The 19,679-nt window shown below is 38.1% G+C and overlaps 1 protein-coding gene across 1 annotated transcript; it reads left to right on the top strand.

The window, feature by feature from the left end:
- Positions 1 to 3,628: 3,628 nt before the first annotated feature.
- Positions 3,629 to 19,018, top strand: SLU7 (SLU7 homolog, splicing factor). The gene is made up of 16 exons (XM_044230232.1): positions 3,629 to 3,736; positions 5,159 to 5,344; positions 6,616 to 6,769; positions 7,106 to 7,186; positions 7,479 to 7,643; positions 8,533 to 8,601; positions 12,228 to 12,275; positions 12,457 to 12,588; positions 12,860 to 12,957; positions 13,128 to 13,195; positions 13,327 to 13,466; positions 14,331 to 14,492; positions 16,045 to 16,149; positions 16,309 to 16,380; positions 16,492 to 16,608; positions 17,451 to 19,018. Exons 2-16 carry the CDS (start codon positions 5,175 to 5,177, stop codon positions 17,628 to 17,630), a joined length of 1,761 nt encoding a protein of 586 aa, XP_044086167.1. The 5' UTR covers positions 3,629 to 3,736; positions 5,159 to 5,174; the 3' UTR covers positions 17,631 to 19,018.
- Positions 19,019 to 19,679: the final 661 nt, after the last annotated feature.

Below are 19,679 nucleotides of genomic sequence, written 5' to 3' on the forward strand. Positions count from 1 at the left end.
TTAAACCACAACTCACGCTCCTATTGGTTCATCTTCCCAGGAGGCGGTACCGTGGGTGGGGCGGAGGCTCCCAGGAAGAACCAATGGGAAGAACCCATGTTGGGGGAAGGGGGACACAGGCTCCAGGTTTTCCCCGGGAAGTTTGTAGTTTGCTTGCTGGGAAGAAAAAGACCGAACCTGCGGACACCTTTGCCTGTAGGTCATTTCATGGGACTTATTTTAAACCTCTTAACTTTATTTTAAACCTCTGTATCTTAACAATACATTCATCACAGCTGCCTGGAAGGGCCCGGTGGCGGAGGGCACAAAGGCGAGGGAAAGACCTGGGGAATAATAAAATTATAGATAAGGAATTCCAATCCCCAAGATAGGGGGAGAAATAATGCTTGAAAAAGTTAATGACCCTTATTCTATTTCTGTAGTAAATGGAAATAGATTAAACAAATACAAGGTAAAGGAATAAAATCAAAAGACCAAAACTGGGGCGCCCGGTGGCTCAGTGGGTTAAGCCTCTGCCTTCAGCTCAGTCATGATCCTAGGGTCCTGGGATCCAGCCCCGCATCAGGCTCTCTGCTCGGCAGGGAGCCTGCTTCCTCCTCTCTCCCTCTTTACCTGCTTCTCTGCCTACTTGTGATCTCGCTCTGTCAAATAAATAAAATCTTTAAAAAAAAAAAAAAAAAGACCAAAACTGATCTGTATCATCCCGTCCCTACTCCCCACAGGTCACTAGATACATGCTAACTTGTAGGGAAGTTGAGAGAGAACAGTTGAGCCTACATTATTTCACAAAAGATTTAGCACCACACCTGGCATAGACGCAGTTCTCAATATATGTTAGTTCATTTGCCTTTTTTCCCTAATATTTCAGAACCAAAATTGGCTGAATGATTAATTCATTCAATATATATTTATTGACTATCGTTTAAATGCTAGACACTGGGCTAGGCATCAAGAAGAAAAGATCCTAACTCAAGAGGGCAAAAAGGACAAAAAAAAAACACCCATGCACACCTTTACTGCCCCTTCCCTGTCCTTTTCCTTTTATTCCCACTCCTATCCTTGCTTTCTCTCTGTATCTCCCTCTAAATATTTCAACTCTATATTGCATCATCAGCACATGAAAGTGTTCACTTTGAAACCCTATCTATACAGCCCCTATAGCTCCGAAGTGGGGAGTCTCTATCTCCTAAGGTCTTTGGATGCAAGTTTTCTATCTCCTCCAGTTAAGTCTAACCTTTACAACAGTAAGTACTGTATCTCCCAAGTTCATACAAAAACTGAAAAATGCTTTAACCACCTCCTCTTTGAGTGATTGTTGTTTTGGCACCAATGATGCCCCAGACCCACTTTACTACTCCCTACTATTATTAGATTACCCAATTAGTAACCACCCTCCACTTATCACAACACCTAGATGCTAATTAATCCCAGTTTATTCTAATCCTGATTTGCAAACAGCAACCCATCTAAAACTCACCCCTTGCTCCCCTATGTTCTCCTCCAAATCCTCCATGGGGGACCCCAGTCTTACAAATCTATTTCCATCTCTTCCAGTACCATTATAAGATTCCTCTGTGAGATGTGTTCCCTGACTTACGCCTGGTGGTTTTAAAACAGGCCTCAACACTCCCAAGCATATTTCAGAAATTGTTTAAAGAGATGAAAACAAAGTGTGGGTGATTCAGAGACTACTCACTTTTTTTTTTTTAAGATTTTATTTATTTGACAGAGAGAGGTCACAAGTAGGCAGAGAGAGAGGAGGAAGCAGGATCCCTGCTGAGCAGAGAGCCCGATGCGGGACTCGATCCCAGGATCAGGATCATGACCTGAGCTGAAGGCAGCGGCTCAACCCACTGAGCCACCCAGGCTCAGTGAGACTGCTCACTTTCAAACTATTCTCTGACTCTGTCCCTTCACCTATTGCCCTGTAAATATCAAAGTTAGTTATTTACATTCCTGAGCTCTAGGCACTGCAAATTTTTAATAAGAAAAAATACATATTGTATTATGAGAGGCTTTTATTGAGGCAAGGATGTGAGCTATTTTCACTTTTACTTTTTTTTATTTTTTATATATTTACTTGAGAAAGTGAGAGAGAGAGCATGATGGTGGAGAGAGGAGGAGCTGAGGAATGGGGAGAATCTGACTTCCCACTGAGCAGGGAACCTGACATGGGCTCCATTCCAGGACTCCAGAAGGGGAAGGCAGACACTTAATTGACTGAGCCACCCAAGGGACCCTTGCTTTTACTTTTAAAAGCAATACATGTTGGGGTGCCTGGGTGGCAGTAGGCTAAGCAACACAGTCTTGATTTCAACTCAGGTCATGATTTCCAGGTGCCAGGATCAAGCCCTGCAATCAAGTGGGAAGTCCTCTTGAGGATTCTCTCCCCATCCCTCTGCCCTCCCCCTGCTCGCTCACTCACTCTCTCTCTTTCTCAACAAATAAATAAGATACCTGATATCTTTTTAAAAATTTTTAAATGACAACAGCACAAAGAAGAAAAGCACAAGAAATTCTATGAAAATTACTGCTTATTTTCCAGTATTTTATCTTACTTAATACATGAACTTTTCCTTTAAGATTTTATTTATTGTTGAGAGACAGAAAGAATGAGCATGGGGGGGCAGGGAGTTGGGGGGAGCGGGGGAGAGGGAGAAGCAGACTTCTTGCTAAGCAGCGAGCCCCACACCAGGCTGGGCTTGATCCCAGAACTCTGGGATCATGATCTGAGCAGAAGGCACACACTTAACTGAATGAGCCACCCAGGCGCCCCCATACCTGTGCTTTATTTTTATTTATTTGTCAGAGAGAGAGAGACAACGGGCACAGGCACAAGCAAGAGGAATGGCAGGCAGAGGGAGAAGCAGGCTCCACACTGAGTAAGGAGCCCAGTGGGGGACTCGATCCCAGGAAGTGGGATGATGACCGACCTAAAAGCAGGGCTTAATCAACTGACCACCCAAGTGTCCCCACACATGTACTTTCAAAGGAGGCTTGGGATGTCATAGATACTATCGTTTTCCTAAAATAGAAATTGTTTTGTAGTATTTCTTTTCCAATGATAAAACGCGAGATCACTCCGGTGCAGAATGTCACAATTACCAAATAGTGCCTTACGTTCTCATATCATCTGGTATTCCTTTCACAGAGACTTTTTACAACTAAATTACTTGAATAATCATTTTAGTGTTTCACTCTGTATGATGTAATTTCGAAGAAATACTCTTTTTGCTCACCACGTCTCCAAAGTGTTACACAGTATCTGCCTAATTAACGCTAGTTTTATGTTTGTTTGTTTGTTCGTTTTAATATGTCACGAGGTTCCCCATTCATTTCATAGTTCCGTAGAGAGCCTTAAGTTGTTGTCCGTTTTCGGTACTTCAAAAAAAACAAACAAACAAAAACACACATCCTAAGCCTCCCCGAGTCTAAAATAAACAACAGCACAAACTCTGGGAGCAGAAAAGCATCTACTCAAACTAACCTCCTCCTCTTTCCCGAGGTAAATAAAGACGCTCTCGAGATCCCGCGATAACAACATCGCGTGGGAGCCTAGGACCGCCCCCTCCCCGCCCCGCTCCCCCCCCCCCGCCTCCGTTTTAGTGCGCATGTGTCGCTCGCCCGGAAACTACCGCAGTGGCTGCCGGGATAGAACTGAAAGCCCAGAAGTAAACATTGACGGATTGACTTCATTTTTGTCGGGTGATTTCGGGGTGGCCTGTGGCCCGACTGGGTAAGAAAATGTGGGAATTTGGGCATCGGGAGGAGATGAAGCTGGAAAACTGTGGGAAACAGAACAAGGGCTCCTATTTCTTAGACACATCCTTACAGAAGTGATGAATTCCAGGTCGAGAACGGAACGGGGATTGGGAACCATGAAGAAAGCCACCGTCCTAGGCCTCAGATACTATACTGGTGCCAAGCCCAGCCAGGACTGTGTCTTTTTCATGGTTTTTAGAGTAACAGCTATCAGATTTATTGGAGATTTATTGGAGCCAAAAGATACGCATGTTTCAAGAAGGGAAGGAACAGGGGTACCTGGGTGGCTCCATTAGTTGAGCGCCCAACTCTTGATTTCAGTTGATGTCATCATCTCAGGGTGGTGGGATTGAGACATAGTCTGCCCAGCTTCCCACTCAGCAGGGAGTCCACTTCTCTATCTCTCCCTCTGCCCACCCCCCCATACCCACATGCATGCTCTCTTTCCCTCTAAAATAAGTAAATCTTGGGTCACCTGCGTGGCTCAGTTGGTTAAGTGTCTGCTTTTGGCTCAGGTCATGATCCCTGGGTCCTGGGATAAAGCCCCATGTCAGGCTCCCTAGAGTCTGCTTCTCCCTCTGCCCTTTTCCCTGCTCATGCTCTCCCTCCAAAATAAATAAATAAAATCTTTAAAATAAAATATTTTAAAAAGGGGAAGGAAGAGAACTGAAAAATATCTAGTGGATTTAGCACATCGATCCTTGATGACTTAGTGGTAACTCTTCAGAGAGATGGGGGTGGAAGTTAAGTTAGAGTGACTGTGGAAGGAAGTAGGAGATGGGAAAATAGAGAATGAATATAGATAACTCTTCAGGCATTTCATCTTTAAGGAAAATAGGACACTGTTTACTCATGTACAGTTAACATGCTGGAAAAGCCTGAGACATACATAGATTCAGGAGTGTTAATGAGAGAAAGAGTCTTATGAAATTTTAAGTACACGTGTATGCAGGATGCCTGGCTGGCTCAGTGCGGTAAAGCTTCTGCTGTCCCCTCAGGTCATGATCTCAGGATCTGGGGATCGAGCCCTGCATCAGGCTCTCTGCTCAGCAGGGAGTCTGATTCCCCCCTCTCTCTCTGCCTGCCTCTCTGCCTACTTGTGATCTCTCTCTCTCTCTGCCAAATATTTTTTTTTTAAATCAAAAAAAAAAAAAAACTACACGTGTATGCTTCTCTCCATTTGTAAATTAGAGTTGAGGAAGGAACTGCAGACAGTACATAGAGACTTTTTGTAGAAAGGAAAGAGACCCTTCCCTCACAGATACTTTAATAACATATGAAATACTATGTATAAATGAGACTGCAGTATATGTTATTAGGGTGTACTTTTGATAATTTCACTGATGAACTCATGAGGGCCTAGTTTATACTAATATATATATATTTCTTTTCGTAGTGGGGTCCAGATAACCATGTCAGCTGCAGCTGTAGATGCAGTTAATGCGGCCCCCCTGTCAGGGTCCAAAGAAATGAGTCTAGAGGAACCAAAGAAGATGACCAGAGAGGACTGGAGAAAGAAGAAGGAGCTAGAAGAACAACGAAAACTGGGTAATGCTCCAGCAGAAGTTGATGAAGAAGGGAAGTAAGTACATTGTTTGCATGATCTGTTCATTAAAAATTCAAATTTATGTTCACTTAGTAATTTCTCATGTTTTGCTTTGACAGTTTCTCATATTTTATCAGATTTGTATATGTAAGATTTAATAATAGAAATGCATTAAAGAACTTCTAATGAACAGTAGTCATCCCTTTCAAGTCTTCCCACTCCCTGTCCCACTCTGCAAAAGTGACTACTTTTAAATCTTTCTATTTTGAGTTTTTCTGGTTGACAGCTCCACATCTCTAAATAATGTATCTACATGATTATTTTAATCAACTCTAGGCATTATTAACTAGCTTCTTGATCTTGTATAAGGTTTATCTACTAACATACATCCCTATTTTCCTTATCTCTTTCCTGACTTCAGTTCTGTCACTACTCTTAGTTGCTATATTGGAAATGTTTTCACTCTAAAATAAATTACATTGCTTGGGGCGCCTGGGTGGCTCAGTGGGTTAAGCCTCGCCTTCAGCTCAGGTCATGATCTCAGGGTCCAGGGATGGAGCCCTACATCGGGCCCTCTGCTTAGCAGAGAGCCTGCTTTCCCCTCTCTCTGCCTGCTGCTCTGCCTACTTGTGACTTCTCTCTCTGTCAAATAAGTAAATAAAATCTTTAAAATAAATTACATTCCTTATCTTCAGGTTTTTTTGTTTTGTTTTGTTTTGTTTTCTACTATATTACAGAGATATCAGGCATATTCTCTCCCCCACCCCACTACACTATCTCTGTTTTTACAGTCTGTATAGGCTACCTTTGTAATTGTAATACCAATTATTTTTAAACTTTATTTTTTTTTCTTTAAAGATTTTTATTTAATTGATGGAGAGAGAGACACAGCAAGAGAGGGAACACAAGGAGGGGGAGGGGGAGAGGGAGAAGCAGGCTTCCCACCTAGCAGGGAGCCCAATGCAGGCCTTGATCCCACACCCTAGGCTCATGACCTGAGCTGAAGGCAGTGTTTAATGACTGAACCACCAGGCACTCCTCAAACTTTATTCTTTTTTTTTAACTTTATTCCTTCTTTTCTTTTTTTTTTAATTTATCTGACAGAGAGAGAGATCACAAGTAGGCAGAGAGGCAGGCAGAGAGAGAGAGAAGCAAGCAGGGTCCCTGCTGAGCAAGAGCCCGATGCAGAGCTTGATCCCAAGATCCTGAGATCATGACCGGAGCCGATGGCAGAGGCTTAACCCACTGAACCACCTAGGCGCCCCCACAAACTTTATTCTTAAAAAATATATATTTTTTAATTACAGAGACATCAACCCTCATATACCTCAGTATATTTCTTCAGTGCCATGGTACATCGATCCGTCAAAAAGACCTACTTTAAAGCACCAGAGACCACAACCAGAGAAACAGAAGCAATACAGCTCATCTGGAGAATGGTACAAGAGAGGTGTAAAAGAGGTATGTGAGCAACTTTTATATATATCCCTATGAAAATGGAAATTTTATTTTAAGAACTTAATTTAAGAACATTTAATCAAGTTACATCAGAATATAGAACCTTTTACCTGGGATTAAAATTTACAATACATACTACTTTTGTTTCTGTGTTTTCTTTTCTACATTTTATTTTGCTAGAATACTTAAACTTTCTCATTTATAAAAGTGTGGAGACTTTAAGTAGTTTTACTCTTAATGAGTAAGTCACTTCACTAGACAATATAGTAATGAGAACCAAAATTATTTCTAACTTATTCAGAAATAAAACATTTTGTTTTTCTTTATATCTATTTACAGAATTCCATAACTACTAAGTACCGCAAGGGGGCATGTGAAAATTGCGGGGCCATGACACACAAAAAGAAAGACTGCTTTGAGGTAAGTTCATCTTTGAGAATTCTAGAAACTTGTCAGAGAATCTCTTTTTTCCTATCAAAGAGCTTAATTCTATTTTTCTAAAGTTACCTAAACTTTGGTACAAGTTAAATAAAAATTTATTTGAGTGAGATTAGTTTAGCACCATCGTAATTTTCTGCTGGGAGAGTAACTGATAATTGAACAGACCACAAACTCCCATGGTATGTTTATGCTTGCTTTGTAAAGGTTATCTGAAATTTTTCTCTATGCTACAGGAACTTGAGGAAAGGTTTGATTTTATTCTATTTCCCAGAGACCTAGGCGAGTTGGAGCAAAATTTACAGGTACTAATATAGCTCCAGATGAACATGTCCAGCCTCAGCTGATGTTTGACTATGATGGGAAGAGGGACCGGTGGAATGGCTACAATCCAGAGGAACACATGAAAATTGTGGAAGAATATGCCAAAGTTGATCTGGTGAGCAAAGTAACCTGCTTTCCCACACTTCTTAAAGAATGTACATTTTGCTGTATCATCGATTAAGCGACTCTGGTTTTGAGTGTTCGAGCAAAATAAAAATGGTGGCATTTTTATTATAGTAGTGGAAGGGCTGATAGAATAGTGAAAATAAAGTGTGCTAACTGTATTGGCAGCAGTTTCTTCTTATTTGATTCTTGTCTTTTTAATTTAACTCCCTAATGGAGGCTGCAGAAGATATTGGAAGCATGAGAACAGATTAGTATCTAGGGCTTTTGGATTTTTAAGGTTATGAACTCTTCCCGGCCCCACACACTGCATCTTGTCTGGGCCTGTTTTACAGATGTCTCACATAGCATTTGAGAGAAGTGAAAGAAAAACAGGATAACACATACCAGAAAATTGAATTTTATTTTAATTCAACTTCAGGTTTTTTTGTTATGATTTTATAAGCTTTCCCCCATTCCTTCAAATCCATAGTAATTTTTTTTTTTTTCTTAAGTAGAGTATACATTTAAAAGTCATGGGATTTATATAATGTAAATTTCATCTATTCTTGAACAGTGGAATATATGGTAATCCTGGGCCTGCCAGGCAAGCATCAGTCATTTGGGGTCAGGTTACAGCTGCCCCTTTTGGATAGGGCTTGTTCATTGAAGTTTAATCACTAGTGCTGTTTGGCTCAGTTTACATTAATGCCTGACTCGAATAGGAGTTTGTAAATCCTGTTATTTAGGAATCATACATCTAGAGTTACAGGAAATCTCAAAGAGATGACCTTGTTTATTGACCTTTCTGGAAACTATAAATTTATTAATTTTAAAAATATAAAAATTAAATGTTCATTTGAATGTTGTAAAGTAATTTCAAATGTTTCCTTTTTTGTTAGGCAAAACGAACCCTGAAAGCCCAGAAACTCCAAGAGGAATTAGCCTCAGGAAAATTAGTGGAACAGGCTGTAAGTAATAAAAACGATCCATAAAAACATTAAACTCTTAGTAAACAAAAAATGAAAATCAAAACAATTCATTTATATCTGTCTAGTTAGGAAAGACTTAGGAAGAGAGAAGTGCTATTGAGGGGAAAGACTAAAACTGGCACTTCTCTAACATTCACGGGAACATACCTTGATGCAGTCATTTTGGAAAGAATATTGCCATAAGATATTTATATACATTTTCTGGAATTAAGTCAGTAGGTCCTTCTGTCCTAAAGAATTTCCTAGTAATCAGAAAAAAGATCACATATGCAAAGATATTCATTGTAACACTTTTTTAAATGGCAAGAAATTGAAGTAGCCTAAATAGGAGTAAGGAGTTGGTGAAGTAAACTGTCTTGCATCTGTATAATAGAATGTTGCATAGTTCTTAAATGACTTTTATCAACACTTGTAACAAGAATGGATAACACTTATATTTAAATAACATATGAAAAAAATATTGTAATATCACATAGGAAAAAAAAACCAGAACACTGATTCTCATTCACTGTAGAATTAGTAAATTTTTCTTGGTATTTTTACTAGTATCTTCTACATTTTCGATAGTGACTGGAATAATTTTATAGCTGAGTAAAAAAATCTATAGTAAAGCTGTATTGCCAATTTTTTATTCATGACAGCTTAATAGTTACTGCATACTGTGCTTAGTAAAGGTTTTCTTTTTAACAGATTGATGGCACACATAAATAATAAGTAAAACATTTGGAGTTTAAATTCCTAAAAGGGACTCAGCAAATATGAGTTACAAACAGACCTAAGTAAGTAATTACCAGCTGAGCAGTCACTGAGGCCCTCTGGCAGGAAAGTTCACAGCACAGGTTAACAGAGAGATATCAAAATACAGCTCTGCCCCTGGCCAGTTAGGTGGTCACAGAAAAAGTAATTTATTTCTCTGAGCCTCATTTTATCATCTCAAGTAGAGACACCACCACCTACCGCCTAGGAGGCCTAGCATCATATCACAATGTAAGTAAACACTTGGTAATTAGAAGCTGTTACTATTACCAGCTCTGGAAAAGAAAACATACTGTTTCTCTTGTTCTAGTATATTCTCTGTTGTTTGTTGTAACCTGGTCTAATTTATTTCGCTGGTAAGCATACTTAAATGTGTATAGGAGACTGATGATTTGTGCCCACTTCAGTACTTGGATATTAATATTAATTACATGCAGTAGAATAGTCTACTATAGAGATTGAACTTTTTGTATGGCAGTATAAATGTTTTTTGTTGAACTAGCCACTTGTGGGAACATAAAATATTTCTGGGGTGCCTCGCTGGCTTAGTCAATAGAATGTGCAACTTTTGATCTCGGGGTTGTGAGTTCAAGCCCCACATTGGACCATACATAAAAAATAAAAAATAGGGGAGCGTGGGTGGCTCAGTGGGTTAAAGCCTCTGTCTTTGGCTCGGGTCATGATCCCAGGGTCCTGGGATCAAGCCCCGCATCGGGCTCTCTGCTCCGCGGGGAGCCTGCTTCCTCCTCTCTCTCTCTCTCTGCCCGCCTCTCTGCCTGCTTGTGATTTCTCTCTGTCAAATAAATAAAATCTTTAAAAAATAATAATAATAAAATAAATAAAAAATAAAATATATATCTATTATGGTAATAGAAATATATACATATATTTCTGATGCTGAAAGTAATACATACTGAGTGAAAAAATAGAAAATTATAAAGAAAGAAAAAAAGTATCTCTTATGTTAATTATTAACCTTTTGAAGTAGGCCTTTCCAGGGCCCACTCCGCCTCCCCACATGTATCTATATGTGTGTAATTATAACGTGTTTTTAACATGGATTTCATCTTTACATACTTATTTATCACCTACTCTTTCAATTAATATATAGTGCACTGAACTCATGTTTTCACTGTCATTATAGACCTATCTATTTTTATATTAATTCACATGGTTCAAAACTCAAGATAAGCAGTTATCTATTAAGAAAATATATAGTAAAAAGTCTCCCATCCTGGCCTCCATCTACCCTATCTCTAAACCTCACCCTGCCATAATCTGTTTTATTTTTCTTGTGATCCTTTCAGAGTTTCAAAAACAAAAACAAATAATACTATTCCCACCTTTCTCTCCCCTTTTTTTTAACAATAACTGCAAAAAAAAAAGAGGAGCAAATTCTGTTTTTTTCCTGCAAATTGGATAAAATCACTTCTAATGGGTGTTAAGTATTCACTGAGTGCAGTAATTTATGTAACAATTGTCTATTATTAATTTGACTTTTCCCAGATTTTTGATACTATATACAACACTGTAAATAACATTGTTTTACATACATCTTTATATAACTTATTTATATAATTGACATATTCCCTTAGGACGAATTCCTTAATGTGTAATTGATGCAGTGAGTATTTTTATTTAAAATTTTAATGTCATGGGGCGCCTGGGTGTCTCAGTGGGTTAAAGCCTCTGCCTTCGGCTCAGGGATCGAGCCCCACATCGGGCTCTCTGCTCAGCGGGGAGCCTGCTTCCTCCTCTCTCTGCCTGCCTCTCTGCCTACTTGTGATCTCTGTCAAATAAATAAATAAAATCTTTTAAAAAATAAAAATAAAAAATGAAAATAAAATTTTAATGTCATATCACTTAAGTACCATTCCGGAAAGCTATACAAATTTATGTGCATATATATATTTTATATATATATAATGTCCACATATGTATAATCATTGTGTTTACATAGAGAGGATAGATATATTCGTACACACTTATATTTCCACATCCCCCCACTAATGCTCTAAGGTAGTCTTTTTTAACTTTGAAGACTTCTAAAAGGACATGATAAGATGCTGACTACTTTGCTATAGGCCTTTTGTGGAGTTAGAGAAAATCCTAACCAATGCTAATGAAGGATGGATGTCTTTGTAACAAGGATCTCAGACTCTCCTTAAATTACAGTACAGTGGCATGCCTGGGTGGCTCATTGGGTTAAGCCTCTGCCTTTGGCTCAGATCATGATCTGAGGGTCCTGGGATCCAGCCCTGCATCCGGCTCTCTGCTTGGCAGGGAGCCTGCTTCCCCCTCTCTCTGCCTGCCTCTCTGACTACTTGTGATCTCTCTCTCTCTCTCTCTCTGTCTGTCAAATAAAATCTTTTTTTAAAAAATTACAGTATTGTATCATTTGAGTAGATTCCTCATTGCTTGATTTTGCAAAAGTTGTTTTGGCTCTAAAGATACTTATTACATGATTCTAGAAACATTTTCTTTTTAGACTTGATAGAAAAACTCCAGTGAGGCTTGGCAAAAATGGTATATGCCTGAAGGTTAACATATAAGAAATGAATATATATTGGATACATTGGTCATTTTGATGTCCTTCCTACCTTTGTGCAGTTATAATCATGTATCACTGAAAATTCTCTAGAAATTTTCTGGCTTTGTAGACAGTCTGATACAATTATTCACATGACATACTGGTATTCAGAATTTACATGCTGATTACAATGAGAAATAGGAGGATTTGATTAGCTAGATTTAATTTATGATGTTTTACCTATATATTTAAAGTGTTAAATAATTAGTAGATTCAATGGAATAAAATTACAATTCTTTTTTCTTCTTGAATGATGCAGAATTCTCCAAAACACCAGTGGGGAGAAGAGGAACCAAATTCTCAGACGGTAATAAATATGTGCTCTGTCTGGGTATACATTAAATTTTCCAATTTTTGACAGCTAATAACAATAACAATAATAATAATAGCTTTAAGAAATATAAGTAAATAAGAGTTTGGTTAGAGAGAAAACAGGAACTAGATGTTGCTCTTTTTTTCTTATTTTTCCTTCTTTCCCCTTCCTTCAGGAAAAAGATCATAATAGTGAAGATGAGGATGAAGACAAATATGCAGATGATATTGACATGCCTGGACAGAACTTTGACTCTAAGAGGCGAATTACTGTCCGGAATCTCAGGATTCGAGAAGATATTGCAAAAGTAAGCCTTGCCAGCTCAACATACACATCCAAGAAAATATTTGTGTTCCCACCCCAAATTTTGTCTACTCAACTGGTATCTGAGCACTGTATGGGTTGATACAGTCTGTCATTCCAAGATGAAGTATCATTCTGTTTTTTCCTCTTCATCTGTACTCCACCAATGCATACACACATGTAATTGATCATGATTAATTCCTCCGCCTAGTCTGCTGAAATTTTTTTTGACAGACGTAAACATTAATGCAGTCTTAAAACATTTTCCCTTCTAGTATTTGCGGAATTTAGATCCAAATTCTGCTTACTATGATCCCAAAACTAGAGCGATGAGAGAGAATCCCTATGCCAACGCAGGGAAGAATCCAGATGAGTAAGTATCAAGTTAAATGTATAGGTTTCACGGTGGGGGAGGAGTGTTTTTAATCGTAAAACTGAATCTGAGTTAAAATGAACAACATCTATGGCTGGGTCAGAAAAGAATGAATTTTCCTTAAAGAAAGCAATTTCTGAAACAATTTGTTTTTTAACTTGTGTTTACAGAGTGAGCTATGCAGGGGATAACTTTGTAAGATACACAGGAGACACCATTTCAATGGCTCAGACACAGTGTAAGTGTTTCTCTGTCAAGGTATTTTATATCCACTCTAAAGAAATTTGGTGGCATTTTTAGAAGCTTGTTTTCGATAAGTATACAATAAATGTAGCTGAGAACTCACTAAGATGCTTTTGATTATTGTAGTGTTTGCTTGGGAAGCCTATGACAAGGGATCTGAAGTGCATCTGCAGGCTGATCCTACAAAACTAGAGCTGCTGTACAAGTCCTTCAAAGTCAAAAAAGAAGACTTCAAAGAACAGCAGAAAGAAAGCATCTTGGAAAAGGTAATTTTGATCAGAATGCAAAGAAAAGAATGTTCATTGACGAGAAATGACCAGTTCATCATTTGATTGACATGTGGAATACAACACACAGAGAGGCTCTTTTAGTTCGTTAGGACTAGTTCTATCCTCCTATTAACTTGATCAGTTGTATACATTATCACTATATCCATATCAGGAAGCTTTTGCAGCAAAACAAACCATGGAAAAACTTAGTAGTTTAAAATAAACATTTGTTATTTCTCACAGTTTTGTATGTCAGCTGGGTCTCCTGGTCTGGGCCTGCTCATCTGAAGCTGGATGATCTAGAATGGTCTCATTCCGGTCTCTAGCAGTTAGCAGGTTAATTATCCTAGGAGCCCACCTCTGGAACAGCTCATCTGTGCCCCATGTGGGCCCTTACCTTGTAGTAGGCTAGTCCAGCTTCAGCAGGCATTCTCGGTACCAGAGACTAGTAACAAGAAGCACGATGCCCCAGTGTACAAGTGCTCTTCAGGGCTTTGCATCACATTTGCCAGTTTCCAACAGGCCTGAACAAGTAACATGGCCAGGCCCAGATTCAGAGGTTGGAGAAACTATCTCTTGAGGGGAAGAGTAGCAAAGTCATGTGGCAAATGGGCATGCATACGAGAATAAAAGGAATTAATGGTCATTTTGTAATCTACACACTCAAAAGATGAATAGCAGCTGGAGACCTCTTTTATTTCCCTCTAAGATTTTTGTGCCTTTTTTTGATGGTATTTTGTATAACAAAGGCCATAATGATTATTCCTTTCATGTTTCTGATTGGAAATAAACCCCTCAATAGAGATTTGAATGTGAATCTTTGCTGTAAAATGTATTTAATAATGTTCGCTGTTCTTTTAGTATGGTGGCCAAGAACACTTGGATGCCCCTCCAGCTGAATTGCTTTTAGCTCAGACTGAAGACTATGTGGAGTATTCAAGACATGGGACAGTCATCAAAGGACAGGAGCGGGCTGTCGCCTGCTCTAAGTATGAGGAGGATGTGAAGATCCACAATCACACAGTATGTGCTAAACCAGAACTATTTGGTGTCCTTGTTAGCATTTTGCTCTGGGTCATATTTTCTTAATACAACAGTAGCGAATCATTGTTGTGCTTTTCTTTTCTTTTTTTTTTTTTTACATTTTAATTTTGTTTTATGAAATTTTTCCAAAAATACAAAAAATTTGGAAGAATACTATTGTGTTCATCCACATAGCTACTACTTAGATTCAGAAATTTTTTGCATGTCGGTATATATGCTTTGGGGCATGTACATGCACGCGTGTGTGTGTGTGTGTATGCATGTGAATATAACATATGATTTATATATTTTTTAACTAAAACATTTAAAAATCACAGATACTATGATATTTCACCCATAGAAACTGTATTATGCATCTTATAAAATCAGGGATATTCCCCTCCATAACTATCACACTTTATAAATTGACACAACTCCTTCATAGCGTCTAATCTCTGGTTCTTAATCACATTACTAAAATATACACAAAAATGTCTTTAAAGAGATGGTTTGTTTTTGTCTTGCATCAGAATCCAATCAGAGTTCATTTTGGTTGTTGTATCTCTTTCTCTACCTTCCTCTTTCGTATCTCCCTTTTTTCATGACAGCAACTCTTTAACAGATAAGGCCAGTTATTTTTTAAACTGTCATATTCTGTATTTGACTGATTCCTAGTGATACTGTAGGATTTATTCCTCTATCTTCTGCATTTCCTGTAAACAGGAATTCAGAGCTAAAGGCTTGATTAGTTATAAGTTCAAAATTATGACAAGAACATGTGTGATGCAGAATTCAGAATTCATACTTTTTATGATGAATTCTACTTTTTATGATGAATTCACATCATAAAACATACATTATTTGCTATACTCTTGAAGTACTCAAACTACAATTGTCAAAGTCAGATCAAAAACTGAACTAGCTATAGGAGCCAGGCCACTAAATGTATATGATCGAAGTGAGCCAGGCACACACACACGCACAACACAAACCCTGTCTAAAAGGGGCATCCAGGGCACCTGGGTGCTTCAGTCGTTAAGTGACTGCCTTCAGCTCAGGTCATGATCCCAGGGTTCTGGGATCAAGTCCCACATCAGGCTCCCTGCCGGCCTGCTTTTTCCTTTCCCATTCCCTCTGCTTGTGTTCCCTCTCTCTGTCTCTCTCTTTGTCAAATAAATAAAAATCTTTAAAAAAATAATAATAAATAATAAATAAATAAATAAAAGGGACATCCACTTGTCACCAACAGCCAGTTCTTGCCAAGTGGGAATGTGGGCCCAGAATTTCCCAGTTCTTAATTTTTGAAGAAAAGTCAGATAATCCTAAATTTTTTTTTATAGTTATGGGAATGGAAAGCAAGACCATTATAATTTAATGGCTGCTTCTTACACCTGAGGTCAGGCCACCCTTTCCCTGTTACCTTGCCATGGAATCACCATAGTTTTCCTCCCAAATTACCTTTTAAAGGGCTGTATTATTTGGTACTCATATCAATAATGTATGAGAATGCCTAGTTTCTCTTACTTTTTAAGTAACAACTCTCTCTCTGCAGCATATCTGGGGATCTTACTGGAAAGAAGGCCGATGGGGATACAAATGCTGTCACTCTTTTTTCAAGTATTCCTATTGCACTGGAGAAGCTGGCAAGGAGATTGCTGTAAGTAATTGTCCTCTAGTTCTTAAACTGTAACACAACCAAAGCTCTTAAGTCAGAATCTGTATTAAGTATGTTTTCTCATGTTTCAAATGTTAACTTTTTCTTCAGTGATTAGTGATCACTGACTATGATACCCAAGTCAAATATATTTTCCCACAGAATTCAGAGGAATGTATTATAAATGATATAACTGGAGAAGAATCTGTGAAAAAACCTCAGACCCTCATGGAGGTAAGTCTGATCATTTGTCCTGAATTAAGTCCTGGAAGGCTGACTTTAAAATTTGTGCCAGAGCTTTGTTTTTGCCTTAATATCACTGTATATTTCAACCCTCCCTTTCAGATGCATCAGGAAAAATTAAAAGAAGATAAAAAGAAGAAAAAGAAGAAGAAAAAGAAGCATCGAAAGAGCAGTTCAGATAGTGATGATGAAGAAAAGAAACATGAAAAATTGAAAAAGGTCTCTGTGAACTAGAAATAGTCAAAGTGATGACAGTATTCTTTATTTGTAGCAACCTTAAGAAGTGAGGAAATAGGGGCGCCTGGGTGGCTCAGTGGGTTAAAGCCTCTGCCTTCGGCTCAGGTCATGATCCCAGGGTCCTAGGATCGAGCCCGGCATAGGGCTCTCTGCTCAGCAGGGAGCCTGCTTCCTCCTCTCTCTGCCTGCCTCTCAGCCTACTTGTAATCTCTGCCTGTCAAATAAATAAATAAAATCTTTAAAAAAAAAAAAAGTGAGGAAATAAGCCCCAAGTCTGGATGATTAGTTTAGGTTACCTTGTATCAGGTCTAGAATGCAAAAGGAGATTTTTGTGTATCTCAGTATTCCCTGCTTCTGGAATGTTTGGTAAAAATTACTAACATACTGAAGAAATGTGCTTTTAAAGCTGTTATTTTAGAGTTGTTGACTGCCCAGAAAGAATTGCCTTTTAGCTCTATAATTTGTAAGTTTCAACAAGTCCTTGGGAAAAGTCAGAATGGTAGTTTCCACAAGAAGCATCAGTTGTGGACTTCTGTTAGTGAAATCAATATCATTGAATCTTTGTTATTAAGTAAATTTTTTTTAACATTGAAAATGTGGTAGAATGTTTTGTGCTACATGAAAATACTGTATCAGCCAAGTAGTGATTAGTTACAGCTTGACAGTAGAAGGGCTGACACTTGAAGCTCTTTTGGACAACCTAGGTTTTTGATACGACAATTTATATTCAGTGGGGTCTTTTGGTATTCTGCTATTTTAGAAGAGAAGAGATCTGATGTAGAGCTGTGGTCTCAAAACATCTCGTGTTTTTCCTCTCACTATAGGCACTGAATGCAGAGGAGGCCCGCCTTCTTCATGTCAAGGAGATCATGCAAATTGATGAGAGGAAGCGGCCTTACAACAGCATATATGAAACTCGGGAACCCACTGAAGAGGAAATGGAAGCCTATAGAATGAAACGTCAGAGGCCAGATGACCCCATGGCTTCCTTCCTTGGACAGTAGTAACTAGTTATAGACAGTCACCCAAGATAGACACAGCTGATACATTCTTTTCAGCTTCTTGCTGATGATTGTAGATGGAAAAAACCCATGACTACTACTCTTGCTGCCTGACTTTAATAAAGACTCTGGAAGTCTCATAGCAAATTCATTTCTTTACACACTGAAGAAACAAAAACAAAGAGGAAGTACATTAAGTGTATATTTTTATTTTACTTCCAGTTTTATATTAGGGGATGTGCAAAGAGGCCTTGGCTCTCTACCTAACAAGAACATCTTCTACTCAACATTTATTAAGTCTCTAACTTTATTTCCTCAATTCTTATGGCCCTTTATCTAGTGCTAGTACACATTTTAAAGACAGATGAGTTACTCTTTCTCAAAATCACGGTTTTGTTTTTTCAAATTACTAGTAACTATAGTTGTAGTTATTTGAGTATCGTTTGTTTTTGCCTTCTAAGGTTTTCCTTGTCTAAAGCTAAAAATAAATCAGGTTACTGAAAGGAAACCTTTAGAATATATGTATGACTTTATCCCCCATTTCAGTCTGTATAATAATAATTCTGTTTTCTATTTGGTTATAAATTTTTGATTTTTAAAATATTTCCTTATACTTTATACCCAGAACTAAATGGATTAGTCTTTGAATGGAAAAATAACTCTTTTGTTATCTTCGAGTCACTATCAGTACTAGGTGTTTTACCATTCTGGACGTGAGCCTTTAGACACAGAAACCCTTTCCTCTATCATAGAGTATGGTTTGTGGTACTATTTGTTGTTTTAATTGTGATTGCCTTTAAATAATGATCATGAATATTAAATTTTAGAAGACTGTAGAGTATCCATTGTACCTAATCTTTACAGAAAGCAAAAATTGCTTGTAATTGTATAAAAATTGCAGAAAGCAAAACCTGAAATTGAAGGTTTCTTCAGAGAATCACAAGGATAACTTATAGGGCTATTAATAACTGAGACTACCATGATCCTCAGGCCTCTTCTAAGAACATTGTGAAGATAATACAGTGAGAGTGGGATCATGAAAACAGCCTGTTTCAAGACCTGACATAAGTAATTGGCTTTTAACAGCTCTCTGGCTTCTAAGCTACCAAAACCCACTAGGATACCACATTAAGTTACCATCTAAGAAATTGTGCTGGTGAGAGTAACAATCAAATTGTCAAGTACTATGGATACCATAGCTAGATTCAAACTAGTACTAGTACAAAGTTCAAACAGCAATGCAAAGAGAGCTCATTCTTACCTATTTCAAGAAAGTCAATGACTTACGTTTTCATACTCCTGCCATAATATGGAGTGGTTCAACAAAGCCTGACAGTGTCTATTTTGTATTTTATTTATCTTTTGTTAATAAAGATACATAATTGAGAATACTTAACTGAGTGGTTTATAGTATTATTTCAAATATTTGGCAGAAAAGTAGTTTATGGCAAGGGATTTTGAATTAGAAAATTTCAGGATCTTACTCAAAAAATGTGTCGACTTTTCTGGCTCTCTATCCCTCTTCAGTGAAATCTAATTTACTGATTTTAGGAAGACTTCTATACTACCTGAACTCGCGTCTTATTTCTCCATTTTGGAAAACAAAGATAACACCTGGAACATTATTCATTATGTGAACTTCGCGTTTGTTAATAATAGCTGCCTTTTGAGTGCTGAAACTGTACTGTAATTTTTTGTATGTTACTTCTGCAAAAAGAACTTCATGGTGTAATGGATAATGCCCCTATCTATCTTACAAAAAGCACATGGGCTTAACAATTCCAGGTAGCTTGCTCAAGTCCTGACAGTTAAAAGTGCTAGAGCCAGGACATAAAGCCAAGTAACTCTGACTCATAAATCCTACTCCTGTCTCTAGTATTTAAGACCCTGCTTTCTAGACCAGGAAGACTGGTCTTTTGCAGGCCTTGGTTGGCCAGGTTCACCCTCGACACCTGATAATGATGCATCTGTCCCACATTCTTTGATAGTGCCCCTTTCCCCAACCTTGTGGCATGTTTCTACCAATACTGACTATACAAAAATGAATAAATC

This window comes from Neovison vison, chromosome 1, assembly GCF_020171115.1.
Source record: "Neovison vison isolate M4711 chromosome 1, ASM_NN_V1, whole genome shotgun sequence".
NCBI lineage: Eukaryota > Metazoa > Chordata > Mammalia > Carnivora > Mustelidae > Neogale > Neogale vison.